The sequence below is a fragment of the Ahaetulla prasina genome, chromosome 5, assembly GCF_028640845.1.
Source record: "Ahaetulla prasina isolate Xishuangbanna chromosome 5, ASM2864084v1, whole genome shotgun sequence".
Classification (NCBI taxonomy): Eukaryota; Metazoa; Chordata; class Lepidosauria; order Squamata; family Colubridae; genus Ahaetulla; species Ahaetulla prasina.
Genome location: NC_080543.1, coordinates 85,814,806 through 85,828,722, shown reverse-complemented (window position 1 = coordinate 85,828,722; position 13,917 = coordinate 85,814,806). Strand labels below are relative to the sequence as shown.

The following is a 13,917-nucleotide window of genomic DNA, read 5'->3' as shown; positions in this document are numbered from 1 at the left end:
CCACTAAAATCCAAGACAGAGAACAAGAAAACGGCACAGCCCTCCTCCCATATATAAAAGGCACCACAGACAGAATCAGCAAGATCCTCCACAAACATAACATCAAGACAGCATTCTGCACAAACCAAAAAATATCCACCATCCTAAGAAACCCCAAAGACAAAATTGAGTTAGAAAATCAAGGAGTATATGAAATCCCATGCACCGCCTGCCCACCACATACATCGGACAAACCAACAGAAGAATAAGTGCACGCATTGAAGAACACAAGAACTCAGTCAAAAAAGAGGAACCAACTTCTTCCCTGGTCCAACACCTTAAAGCCACAGGACACGATATTGACTTTAAAAAGACCAGAACTATCGCCAAAACTGAACACTTTAATAACAGAATAATCAGAGAAGCCATTGAGATAGAAAAACGCCCACACAGCATGAACAAACGAGATGATACCTCCCGCCTACCAGCCATTTGGAAACCCGCCTGTCGTGTCCCACTCCTCCGCTGACGGCCGGGTCAGGGAAATCCGAATCAGGCTTGCCTCTGCAGCTCTGCCCAAAGTCCTAGCAAAGTCCTCAGAGCAGGCAGGAGACCAGAAAGTGACTTCAGCAAGATAAGTTCGACTTTGCCTGACTCAGAGACTGCCAGAAAGCAGATCCTTTATATAGGCCATGGGGTGTGGCTCCATGACTCAGCACTCATTAAGGCCTGCCCCTCCCTTCCTTCTGTTGCCTCCGCCTATCCAATCTTCTGATGCGAGGGTCACTCCAATCAGCTGTGGTTGGAAGTAAACTTTCCTCAGGCTCACATGCTGTGGAGGAGGGGGAGGGGTCTAGCTGCTCCGTTTGCCTGGGCATGGAGCCAGGGCTGGGACAGGAGGTGCCCCTCCTCTGCAGCCTGCTTGGGCATGGAGCCAGGGCTGGGACCGGGAGGTGCCCCCTCCTCTGCAGCTTGTCTGGGCATGGAGCCAGAACTGGGGCCGGGAGGCATACATTCCTCCGTGTTCGGGAGCAGATAAGCAGACCCCGGCTGCGGTGAGAGTGGACAAGACACAACACCACCCTTATTGACAAACGAGTCCCTAACACAAGGAATGACACCAGACCCACACTCACGAGGTCCACACAGGATGTCACCACCACACATCCACCCAGAAAGCAGACCCAAACCCACACTGATCATGAAGCACGACCAAGGACCAGAAGCCAAACCGCAACTGCAACATTAGCTATTTCAAACCCCTCCAATCCATACATACAGCAGACAGACACCCACTATGAAGATGTAGCACGACCACAAACACGAAGCCAAACAACAGCAATGCAGCTCACCAGCTCAAATCCCCCTGCAACTCAGACTAATCTGAGCACAACCAAGCCCCCACCCAAACAGGACACACCCCAGCCAATCAGAGCACAAAAAAAAACACCATCCAATCAAAGCACAGCCAAGCTCCCACCCAATCAGTTCAAACCCCCACTAGCAGTTAAAAAGGAAGAAACAGCTGCAATCACACATTGCTCCCAGAAGCTTAGGGCCTGGGTACTTATGGGACCGCCTGCTGTTACCACATGCCTCCCACCGACCCGTACGCTCTCACAGAGAGGGACTTCTCAGGGTGCCGTCCGCCAAGCAATGTCGGCTGGCGGCCCCCAGGGGAAGGTCCTTCTCTGTGGGGGCTCCCACCCTCTGGAACGAACTTCCCCCGGGTTTACGCCAAATACCTGACCTTCGGACATTCCGTCGCGAACTGAAGACACATCTTTTTATTCGCGAGGCTGGCGTGAATTGATTTTAACAAAATTTTAAATTCTTAGAAATTAATTTTAAATGGGGTTTTTTAGCTTATTATATATTTTACTTCTCAGGCCAATTTTAAAATAAGTTTTTTAACTGCATTTTAAATTTGTATATTGTACCGTCTGTTTTATTCTTGCCTGTACACTGCCCTGAGTCCTTCGGGAGAAGGGCGGTATAGAAATCAAATAAATAAATAATAAATAAATAAATAAAGCACGAAGCTGAAGCCTGAAGATGACGAATGAGACTTCGTCGAAACGTCGCCAAGACACTTCCAATTTTACGCGAGAGAAAACCCGAATAACCAAAGACCTACATACAAACACCTGCGAAAACCTCAGAAAACATATATATATATATATATATATATATATAGCACACTTGACCCAAAACAGGCAATCCTTGAGTTATGACCACAATTGAGCCTAAAATTCATGTTGCTAAGTGAGACATTTGTTAAACGAATTTTATGATTTTCTTGCTAGCTGATAAGTGAATCATTGCAGTTGTTAAATTAGTAACATGCTTCTTAAGTGAATCTGGTTTCCCCACTGACTTTCCTTGTAGAGGTCGTAAAAGGGATCACATGACCCCAGGATATGCAACCAGCATAAATATGAACCAGTGGCCAAGCATCCAAATTTTAATCACAAGACAGTGTGGATGTGGCAATGGCCATAAATGTGAAAAACAGTCATGTCACTTTTTTCAGTGTAACTTTGAACAGTCATTAAATGAACTGTTGTAAATTGAGGACTACCTGTATTGCAATGAACCATGTATAGGTGAATCAGCAGTTTGAAAGAGATGGTGCAAAGCTTCTCCAGCACAAAGCAATCTTCATATGTTGACCTGAATAATAAGAGCAGCAGGCATATTTGTGATTACTTCTGCCATTCATAGATTCTCTTAGCCAACTTGGATTTTATTCAACAACATTACATCAAGTTCCCATGTGGCACTGGGAAGGGGAGGGATCAGTACTGTACCATCCAGGAGCAGCTGCTAGGTGGTGAGCAAGGAAGCGGCCTGGTGGGAGAGAACACAGCAGCTCTTTTCCTGAGTTGAAACTATAGTGGATTGGACTTGGCTGCTTTAGTCCTGCAACCTGGGAAGGGATGGCATTCCATCTTTTTCCTCTTCCAGCCAAGTTAATATCTCTACTGCACTGCTTCCTGTCCCCCTTTCTGGAACTGATTGCTTTTTGATGCACTAATAGCTGTGGAGCAGAAGTGATGCTTGCCTCACCTTGTTGGTCATGCTGTTCCTTCTATTCTGGCCAGAGTGTGGAAGAAAGATAGAGCAAAATGTACAGATGATGTCTCAGCAAAATGAGAGAGGCTGGACTAGGTGGACTAAACAAGGCAGGTTCATGAATGATATATCTCTTAGTCATTGATTAAATTCTGCTAGTAATCTAGTGATCCTATGTGCTTGCACAGGCTGAACCTGATTGGCTAGGCAAAGCAGAAGTAAATGCAAACCCAATTTGATACCTGGGAGCTGCAATCTAAGTTTGACAACTTGTGCTTGAATTTATTCAACCACCAACCAAAGTATGATTTATGACATGAAATTTAATCTTATTTTTACTAACACTTGATGAATCCAGTTATATGTTATGTCAAATAGAAATGTCTAGCTACCTTTAATTACAGAAGAACTTTATAACACCAACTATACAGCCATACCTTGGAAGCACATTGAATAGGCCTTTCTATACAGTATATGAATACCAGATTACAGGATGAATTTAACTCAGTAATTTCATGCTGCTTTAGTAAAAAGACCTAAGTATTTTATAAAATATATATTTTTCTTCCTTCTTGAAGATTCTTTTTTAAAAACAATATACATTTTTATGTTTATTATACGCCCATATTTATATACATACACACTGAATGTTGCAAAACTTAATTCAAAAAGACAGAATGCTTGTCCCTTCTATCTATACTATTGTCTTACACACAGACACTTATTAATCCTTTTAAAAATTTATAGAATTTTGAGTTTGATCCTTTATGAAGTTCTTTTGTACCATTTCTAATGAAATACGGGTAGTCTTCAATTTACAACAATTAATTTAGTGACTGTTCAAAGTTACAACGGCACTGAAAAAGTGACTTATGACCATTTTTCACACTTACGTTGCAGCATCCCCATGGTCACATGATCAAAATTCAGATGCTTGGCAACTGAATTGATTATATGAATCATTATATATGAATAATGATATATGATTCATATAATCATATGAATCATATATCATTATTCATATATAATGATTCATATTTATGATGGTTGCACTGTCCCAGGGTCATGTGATCACCCTTTGCCACCTTCCTACAAGCAAAACAATGTCGGCTGGCGGCCCCCAGGGGACGGGCCTTCTCTGTGGGGGCTCCCACACTCTGGAACGAACTCCCCCCGGGCTTACGCCAGATATCTGACCTTCGGACATTCCGTCGCGAACTGAAAACATATCTCTTTATTCGCGCGGGGCTGGCTTGAATGGAATTTTAAACTCAAATTTTTAGCAATTTTAATGGGGTTTTTGGTTTTATGGTAAATTTCTTAAATTTTTCAGGCTCATTTAATAAGTTTTTAATTGATATTTTAACTTTGTATATTGTATATTGTTCTTTGTTGGTTTTATTCTGCCTGTACACCGCCCTGAGTCCTTCGGGAGAAGGGCGGTATAAAAATCAAATAAATAATAATAATAATAATAATAATAATAAAGTTAATGGGAAGGCCAGATTCACTCAATAGCCATGTTACTAACTTAACAACTGCAGTGGTTCACTTAACAAATGTCGCAAGAAAAGTCCTAAAATTGGGCAAAACTCACTTAACAAATATTTCACTTATAAATCAATTTTCAATCATAAATTTTAGGCTCAATTGTAGTCGTAACTCGAGGACTACCTGTAAATGTGTCTTAGTGGATTTGCAACTGCATACAAGTAATCCTCGACTCATGATCATAATTGAGCCCAAAATTTCCATAACTAAGCAAGACTCTTGTTATGAGTTTTGCCTCACTTTACAACTTTTCATGCCATAGTTGTTAAATGAATCATTGCAGTTGTTCAGTTAGAAACACAGTTAAGTGAATATGGCTTCCCCATTGACTTTGCTTGTCAGAAGATTGCAAAAAGTGGTCACATGATCCTGGGACTCTGGAACCATCATAAACACATGCCAGTTGTCAAGCATCCAATTTTTGATCACATAATCATAAGAATGCTGCAATAGTCATAAGTGCGAAAAATGGTCACAAGTCGCTTTTTTCCAGTTGCTGTTGTAACTCTGAACAATCACTAAATGAATGGTTGTACGTTGAGAACTTTATTTCCATGTTTACTCAAATTAACGGATTAATGTTTTTATCGTACTATGTTAACTGTAGTTTTAATTATAAAAATTCATTCTTACTGTTTAAATAGTATTGATATCCTTTTCAAATTCAACTAGAAACCTGTGTTTGTAGCTTACCAAGATTTAAAAATGTCTGTCTTCTTTTCCCTTAGTCACATGATTCAGACTGCTCCTTTTGATGATCCCCGAATAGACAGTTGCCAAATTATACCTCCAGCACCTCGGAAAGTAGAAATGAAAAGAGACCCAATTTTGGGATTTGGTTTTGTGGCTGGCAGTGAAAAACCTGTTGTTGTGCGCTCAGTAACACCAGGTATGATTTCTGCATTTGGCTAACATTAATCTAATTAATGGGGGCCGTGGTGGCTCAGGCTGTAAGATAGCCTGTTATAAAAACACAGCAGCCTGCAATTACTGCAGGCTCGAGTCCCACCAGGCCCAAGGTTGACTCAGCCTTCCATCCTTTATAAGGTAGGTAAAATGAGGACCCAGATTGTTGGGGGGGCAATAAGTTGACTATTTAAAATATACAAATAGAATGAGACTATTGCCTTACACACTGTAAGCCGCCCTGAGTCTTCAGAGAAGGGCGGGATATAAATGTAAATTTAAAAAAATTGTTTTATTGGTTCCTATTATCACAGCTCTTCTGCTGATAGGTTTCCATTAATTAGTGTGTTCCAGCCTTGTATTCTCTAGATGAAGTGGGACTAGAATTCCCAAAATTCCCCAAAGCTTATGACAACAGTGCCTGAAAACTCTATCCAAATACATTTAGAAGACATTGTACTAGAGAAGGTTGACATTCATTATTCTATACTATTTTGAATAGTATAGAATAATTCTATTCAACAGAGGCAACTCTATAAGACAGCCTCTGTAGTCAAAACTCTTTGGTTTGTGTCATACCTTTAGCTTAGTAAGCTATAGTACTAACAGTGAAGAAGAATGCAAGCAAGCAAACTACTTCTTCCAGAACCTTTCCACAAGGGCCTGGAGTTTGCTGGACTCCAACTAGTTTTTTCTTGCTTTGTTACATTGAGGGCCTCTTTGACCACTTATCCATATATTCCAATGAATAGTTCTAAAGACTGAAGAGCAAAACCACAACTAAAGCTACAGCCAATGTTGGTTCAATTTGATTTTTTAATTTGCTATTGCAGAAAAATGCATTTCACATTTATGTGTCAGTATGGGAAAATATCCCTAGCATTTTCAGCATTACCACATCTGTGTAACAAATAAATTATACAATAAAATATAATCTGTGCTTTTATTTCCAGGTGGTCCTTCGGAAGGAAAACTTATACCAGGAGACCAAATCATAATGATTAATGATGAGCCAGTAAACACTGCCCCAAGAGAGAGAGTCATTGACCTTGTCAGGTAGTGGTTGCCTTTTTCTTATTTTATTTTAAGTCATTGCCTTTTAAGTCATTGCCTGAATCCAATATAAAATTGGAAGACTGATTATTATATAGTGGTGGTGTTATTTAGGGCTGGTTAAAAAGAAATGTGCTTCGGAGCATTTTTAGGCAAGCTAAAATGCCAAAAATGTTTTTGTAACAACAGTGAATGGAAAGGAAGCAAGAAATATTGTTATCCATACTTTAAATATATAATTCTTCTTTTCCCTATAACCACTGTGGCAAGTACATATTTTATATAGGTTCGTAGATTATGGATGATTCTGGCAGATGTCAGTTTGAACAAATTACTGCTAAGAAATCTGACAGGTGAAACTGAGAGCTGGTTATGTAGGCTCCTGTATCAGGATTATCTTTGAAAAGACTGTAAGAATAAGGGCATCATAGCAATTGAGAGTAAATAGAATGAGTGTATATCCTTGTAAAGTACATGTCTTTAAGGAAATGGAAATAAAAAAATTTGGTAGATCATGGGATTCTTCATTCCATTATAACTTTTTCACTTTCATCTGCATCTATAATTAGAAACATGCAATTTATTAAATAAAAATAAAGTATTCTCAGGAATCAGAATTCTTTCCTATACCAGGTTCTTCTTTTACTACAGTGAAATACAGTATGTATTAATTTATAGCTTGATCTTTGATATGGTGAGTCACGATATCATTGCAACTTGCTCAAGAAACTCCATTTGCTTAGACTCTTTAATCAGATGTAAATTTTCAAGATTAATTCTTCTTGTATTTCTCTGGTACCAATTTAGCCAGGCAATTGTAAGTGGATCCTGTAAGTGATGCCAAATTCTTAGGAGAACATTCAGTACTAGTCTAAACTTTTAATTTCTTAATAATTAAAACAAATCCAATACTTACAGCATGCTAAAGCATGATAAAAATAATTCACTCTGCCATTATGGCAAATTAATCCTCCCTGTCTGACTGACTGACTGTTTTTGTCACTCTGTCTGGTCTTTATATGCTCGCACTTAGAAATCAAGCTTATTTATCATGCATAAAATCCACCCTTTTCTAAAGATTTCTGTTTCAATTTTGAAATTTCAGGATTTAGGTTTCCTGTACAAAATCATTAAACTAACAGTGAAAGAGAAATATGTTAGTTCTTTTCTAATTCTTCATGCCATACATATCCACTGAATAAATAATTCATAACTTTTAAAATAATAAGTGAAATAAATATAAACATTGGCATCTGTTCATTGAGCATGCATATGCACAAGGTTGCGAAGGAGAAAAGAGTAACCTTTCTCAGTATCTCATCTCCGCACCCTGGCCTGATTTTTTCCAGATTTACCTTCATAGGCAGTAATTTCTTTGTGAGTGCTATATTTAGAGTTGTGGATAACTCTGGGGGAAAATAACTTGCTAGGAGTCCTGCCAATAAAATTTCATTGTTAAATTATACATTTCTATATGTACAAGAGATATTATAGCACTATGATAATAGCCTCTGTTTCACCCACAATTGTTAACTGTTCTGAAAAGTAAAACCATATATTAAACATTTCAAGTTACATTAGATTAGCAAATAAATGCCATTTATGGAATATAAATATTAAACATTGACTACAGAGCTTCAAGGGTTATCTTTCTTATCTAACGTAAGAATGGAGAAGACATATTCAGATCACAGGAAGGAAAAAACAAATGGAAACTAAAATGCCGAAGACAATTTTGTCTTTGAGTGTGATATCTGTTTTATTTATTGATTACTACCATCAAGTTAATGTCGACTCTTAATAACCACATTCTCCTGGACTTAAAGGATAGCACCAACAGTGGAGATAATTCTCTTGGGGCATGCAGGTGCAAGGAATCCCAGGATCAGTCTTGTTGCAAAGATTCCATGGTGTGCCATGGTTTCAGTTTTAAAAAAAATAAGTTGAGGCCACAAAAGGAACATAGCAGACAAATGAGAGAGGAAATACAATATTATGCAGGAGGAGCCACCACCATTACAGCTGTTACAGCACCTTCTGCTGTTCTCAATTCAGCTGTCATCTCAATCATCAGTATCATCAGCATCACTGTCTCCTTCTTCTTCCCATCTGGAAACAATGCTTGAGGTGGCTAAGGAAATTATAGGGATCTTGCATTCTGTGTTGGTAATGGAAAGGGACAATCACGGGACTGTCCTCCTTTTCTCTTTCTCTCACCTGTTATCAACTAGCACAGCCTGGTAGAGGAAGATAGAGCTCCTTACTCTTTATAAGACAAGTTGGAAAACTTTACCTGAATGGCTGCCTTGGGATTCAAATACTAATTACTTTGAGTTATAATAAGAGTATTAATTGTATTTCAGGGGAGTTGATAATCATAACCATTTGCAACTTCGTAATCCCAAAGGTGCAACTGGACTTTCCTGTTTTTCTTCAAAGACATTTTGCTTCTCATCCAAGAAGCTTTTTCAGCTCTGACTAGATGGTGGGGAACGGAAGAATTTATACTCCTTGCAAAGAGCTGGTCATTTGCATTCTTTTAGCAAGTCATTAAGGCACTTGTGGGTTTATCTGTATCCTCAAGGTCATCAGAGTATGCAAATGAGTGTGGAGCCTTCTTGGAACTGTTGAAAGGACTATGTTATAGACTGGAGATAGATGATACCATATCCCTCCCCCTTTTGACATAGATGGCTTCTTTAACCCCTCTTTCAAACCAGCGGTCCTCTCTGTCCAAAATGTGCTGTCTTCAAAAGAGTGGCCTTTGTCTTTTAAATGCAGATGGACTGCTGAATCTTGTCCTGATGGGTTTGTTCTCCTATGTTGTTCTGTGTGTTTATGAAGTGATTGTTTTGTTTCTCCAATGTACATATCTGCACTTGTCTCATGCATTGTACTGCATATACCACAGTGCTCAGTTTGTGTCTGGGTATTTTATCCTTGGGGTGGACAAGCTTCTGACTTAATGTATTCTTGGATTTAAAGTGTGCACATATTTTGTGTTGGCTGAAGATCCTCCTGAAGCTTCTTGGATGAGAAGTGAAACATTTTCAAAGAAAAACAAGAAACTCCAATTGCCTCTTGAAAAAGCACCTTTGGAACAACCATGACCTGAATGACTGAGAATCTCCATAAACATATCACTTTGTAATTTTAATGCTTTGCAACCCATATTTATAATTCTAATCTTTATTTTCATTTCTATTTTTTCTCCTATACTATCTATAAACTATAATTCAGAGTGAGTCTTAAAATCTAGCCTACATATTTCCAGACACACAGTATAATCTGTGCTTTCCAAGTTAAAATGTGGATGTAACATTCCATTGTGTTTAGAGAAAAACATATGCCTGAAACATTGTGAGGGCAGAGGCGGATGGGTTTTTGCCTTAACTACTTCCTCTTATTCTTCCCCTCCCAACTGGTGGAGAAAAGTTTGAGATAGAAAAGAGTGGGGCAAAAGAATGCTAAGTTAGTGGTTCATACCTTGCTCTGTAACTGGTGCAGATTTGAACTTAAACTGGTGAATCTGTAATCATCATATTCATTTTTAATTCAGAAGATGATATAAACACTGGTAAAATAAACAAAAATTAGATGGTGATCACTGTAATTATTTTTTTGTCTGTGTCTTTAATATTCCACCTGTTCTATGGTCACAACATTTCATGCACTATAGATCTCCCTTTCATGCAAGACACATAAATCAAGTTCTACACAAAACAGAACTTAAAATAAAGCTGGCTAATGGTAAATGGCCAGGGAACAATTTATCAATTTATGCTGCTCCAATGATTTTGTAAGTAACATTATTTTCAAACAATCAAAACTATAAATGGATGTCATCAAATGGAGTATATAGAAATCAAATTGATTCTATAATTGCTAAACAGAGCTGAAAGACCTTACCTGGACATGGCCAGGTGCTGATTATGGAATTGATCACAAATTGCTTATGTGAAACCTTCAAATTAAGCTAAAGAATTAAGATTACAGACATCATCTTGAACATATACTGTAATAGAATGTGTGTGTGTCTTTGAGGAACAAAGGGAAGAGATGCTGCTTAAAAAACAATCAGAAAAGAGAAGTAGGAATCTCCAGTGGGCTAAATAAACTTAGGAAGGACCCATCCTAATGGGGTGTAAGAAAGTAGTTAAAAGTGGTGGTGGTAAGATTGTACTTTTACACTTGTAAGATTCTGTTAATATAGTCTTACAATGAAGTAGAATTTGTTCATCTTGTTGTGTTTCATGTCTAGTTCATCTGGCAAGATGACATACAGTATGTACCATTTTCAAGGAAAAAAATGAGGAATCTGTTTGAAGAGAACTAGAGGAATTATAGAATGAACTTAAATAATTTATTAAGGATGAATATAAAAAGAAAATGACTGCCAAAAATGAAGGATGATAAGTGAAACATTTTCAAAGAAAAACAAGAAACTCCAATTGCCTCTTGAAAAAGCACCTTTGGAACAACCATGACCTGAATGACTGAGAATCTCCATAAACATATCACTTTGTAATGTTTCTCATAATTTTAATGCTTTGCAACCCATATTTATAATTCTAATCTTTATTTTCATTTCTATTTTTTCTCCTATACTATCTATAAACTATAATTCAGAGTGAGTCTTAAAATCTAGCCTACATATTTCCAGACACACAGTATAATCTGTGCTTTCCAAGTTAAAATGTGGATGTAACATTCCATTGTGTTTAGAGAAAAACATATGCCTGAAACATTGTGAGGGCAGGGGCGGATGGGGTTTTGCCTTAACTACTTCCTCTTATTCCTCCCCTCCCAACTGGTGGAGAAAAGTTTGAGATAGAAAAGAGTGGGGCAAAGGAATGCTAAGTTAGTGGTTCATACCTTGCTCTGTAACTGGTGCAGATTTGAACTTAAACTGGTGAATCTGTAATCATCATATTCATTTTTAATTCAGAAGATGATATAAACACTGGTAAAATAAACAAAAATTAGATGGTGATCACTGTAATTATTTTTTTGTCTGTGTCTTTAATATTCCACCTGTTCTATGGTCACAACATTTCATGCACTATAGATTTCCCTTTCATGCAAGACACATAAATCAAGTTCTACACAAAACAGAACTTAAAATAAAGCTGGCTAATGGTAAATGGCCAGGGAACAATTTATCAATTTATGCTGCTCCAATGATTTTGTAAGTAACATTATTTTCAAACAATCAAAACTATAAATGGATATCATCAAATGGAGTATATAGAAATCAAATTGACTCTATAATTGCTAAACAGAGCTGAAAGACCTTACCTGGACATGGCCAGGTGCTGATTATGGAATTGATCACAAATTGCTTATGTGAAACCTTCAAATTAAGCTAAAGAATTAAGATTACAGACATCATCTTGAACATATATTGTAATAGAATGTGTGTGTGTCTTTGAGGAACAAAGGGAAGAGATGCTGCTTAAAAAACAATCAGAAAAGAGAAGTAGGAATCTCCAGTGGGCTAAATAAACTTAGGAAGGACCCATCCTAATGGGGTGTAAGAAAGTAGTTAAAAGTGGTGGTGTAAGACCACTTTTACACTTGTAAGATTCTGTTAATATAGTCTTACAATGAAGTAGAATTTGTTCATCTTGTTGTGTTTCATGTCTAGTTCATCTGGCAAGATGACATACAGTATGTACCATTTTCAAGGAAAAAAATGAGGAATCTGTTTGAAGAGAACTAGAGGAATTATAGAATGAACTTAAAGAAGTTATTAAGGATGAATATGAAAAATGACTGCCAAAAATGAAGGAAGAGAAGACAGCAAAAACTGGATGAAAGAAAGCCAAAAAGTGTGGTGGAATGTAATGCTGAAGTATGGGAAGAGAAACATTAGCCTTGAACCATTGCTATACAGCAAGCAGGACAGAAAGAATTTATTTATTTATTTAATTTAGGACATTTATATTGCCACCTATTTGCACATAGCGACTCAAGACGGCTTATAACAATATAAAAACCTCATATAAAAACCAATAAACTAATAAAAGAGAGAATCATACAATAAAATAAAATAACCCACACACCCTGCCCTGGCAACAATACATCACACGAGCCATTTATGGGCTCCATCCCGCTCTGCGTTCCCCAGACTCACTGGTAGAACCAGGTCTTCAGTGCCTTCCGGAAGAGTTTTAGAGTGGGAACCATTCTAATCTCTGGGGGAATGATGTGCCAGACAGAGGGAGCCACCACGGAGAAGGCCCTTTTTCTGGATCCCACCAGGCATATCTCCCTAGAGGATGGGACCCACAACATTCCTTGCCTTTCCACTCTGGTGGGTCGGGTAGATGTGACCGGTAACCTGGTCCCAAGCCATGAAGGTCTTTAAAGGTAACAACCAGCACCTTGAATTGCACCCAGAAACAAATCGGCAACCAAAGCAGCTTCCGCAGGAGACTTGATACATGTGCACACCAAGGTCTGCACAAAACCATGCCGGACACTGCATTTTGCACCAACTGGACCTTCCAGATGCTCTTCAAGGGCAGCCCCACGTAGAGCACATTGCAATAGGATGTTTCTTATTTTTTTAATAATAATTAAACTTCTCAAAGTATAAAATACTCAAGAGGCAGCTGGACTTTCTGGTTTTTCTTTGAAGATGCTTCGTTTCTCATCCAAGAAGCAGAGCTGAAGAAGCTTCTTAGATGAGAAGCAAAACATCTTCAAAGAAAAGCCAGAAGGTCAAACTGCCTCTTGGGGTTGGGGGGGGAAGCATCTTTGGGATGTCCTGGATGACTGAGAATCTCCATATACAAATGAAAATGTTCTTTTTTCTCCTGGGATCCTCCCTAATTCTTCACAGCATTTATCAAATAGTTATACAAAGTGTGCTTTAGTTTTTCCTTTTAAATGAAAGAATATTGCTGTCAGCCTTCACTCCAATCCTCACATCCTTTTGTACACTTTATATTCAGTAGTTAGATTGCAGTGGGGCTTTATGTGTAATGTACATAGCTCATGGATTCAGGTTAAGTAGAGAGGGCCCTTTAAGAGTGTCGTCTGACATGAGATCAAGGGGAGGGGAGATTGATGGTTTGAATTCAGCAGGAATGTTAGGCTTTCAATGGACATTGCATTCCTGAGATAATTTACAGCCAGAGACCTGCGGAAAAAGACTACCACAGGGGGGCGAGAAGGAGCTGCCATTGGACCAGACCTGGCTGACCTCTTGTGGGAGGAGAGACTAACGATGGGATATGGAATGTTAGCCATATTTTGTCTCAGATCCAACTTTATACTGCTGAAGTCAAGATGTATTTAGTAAAAGTACTTTTCTTCATTGCCAAATGAGGTCAAGGTGTTTTCTTT

General features: G+C 38.3%; 1 protein-coding gene across 1 annotated transcript in view; it reads left to right on the top strand.

Annotated features, from left to right (window-relative positions):
- The window catches only part of FRMPD4 (FERM and PDZ domain containing 4), a 292,626-nt gene that overhangs the window by 199,219 nt on the left and 79,490 nt on the right, over positions 1–13,917 (top strand). Inside the window, exons 3-4 of the mRNA XM_058185802.1 lie at positions 5,334–5,494; positions 6,465–6,567. Of these exons, the coding sequence (XP_058041785.1) occupies positions 5,334–5,494; positions 6,465–6,567 (264 nt within the window). The remainder of the gene's footprint in view (positions 1–5,333; positions 5,495–6,464; positions 6,568–13,917) is intronic.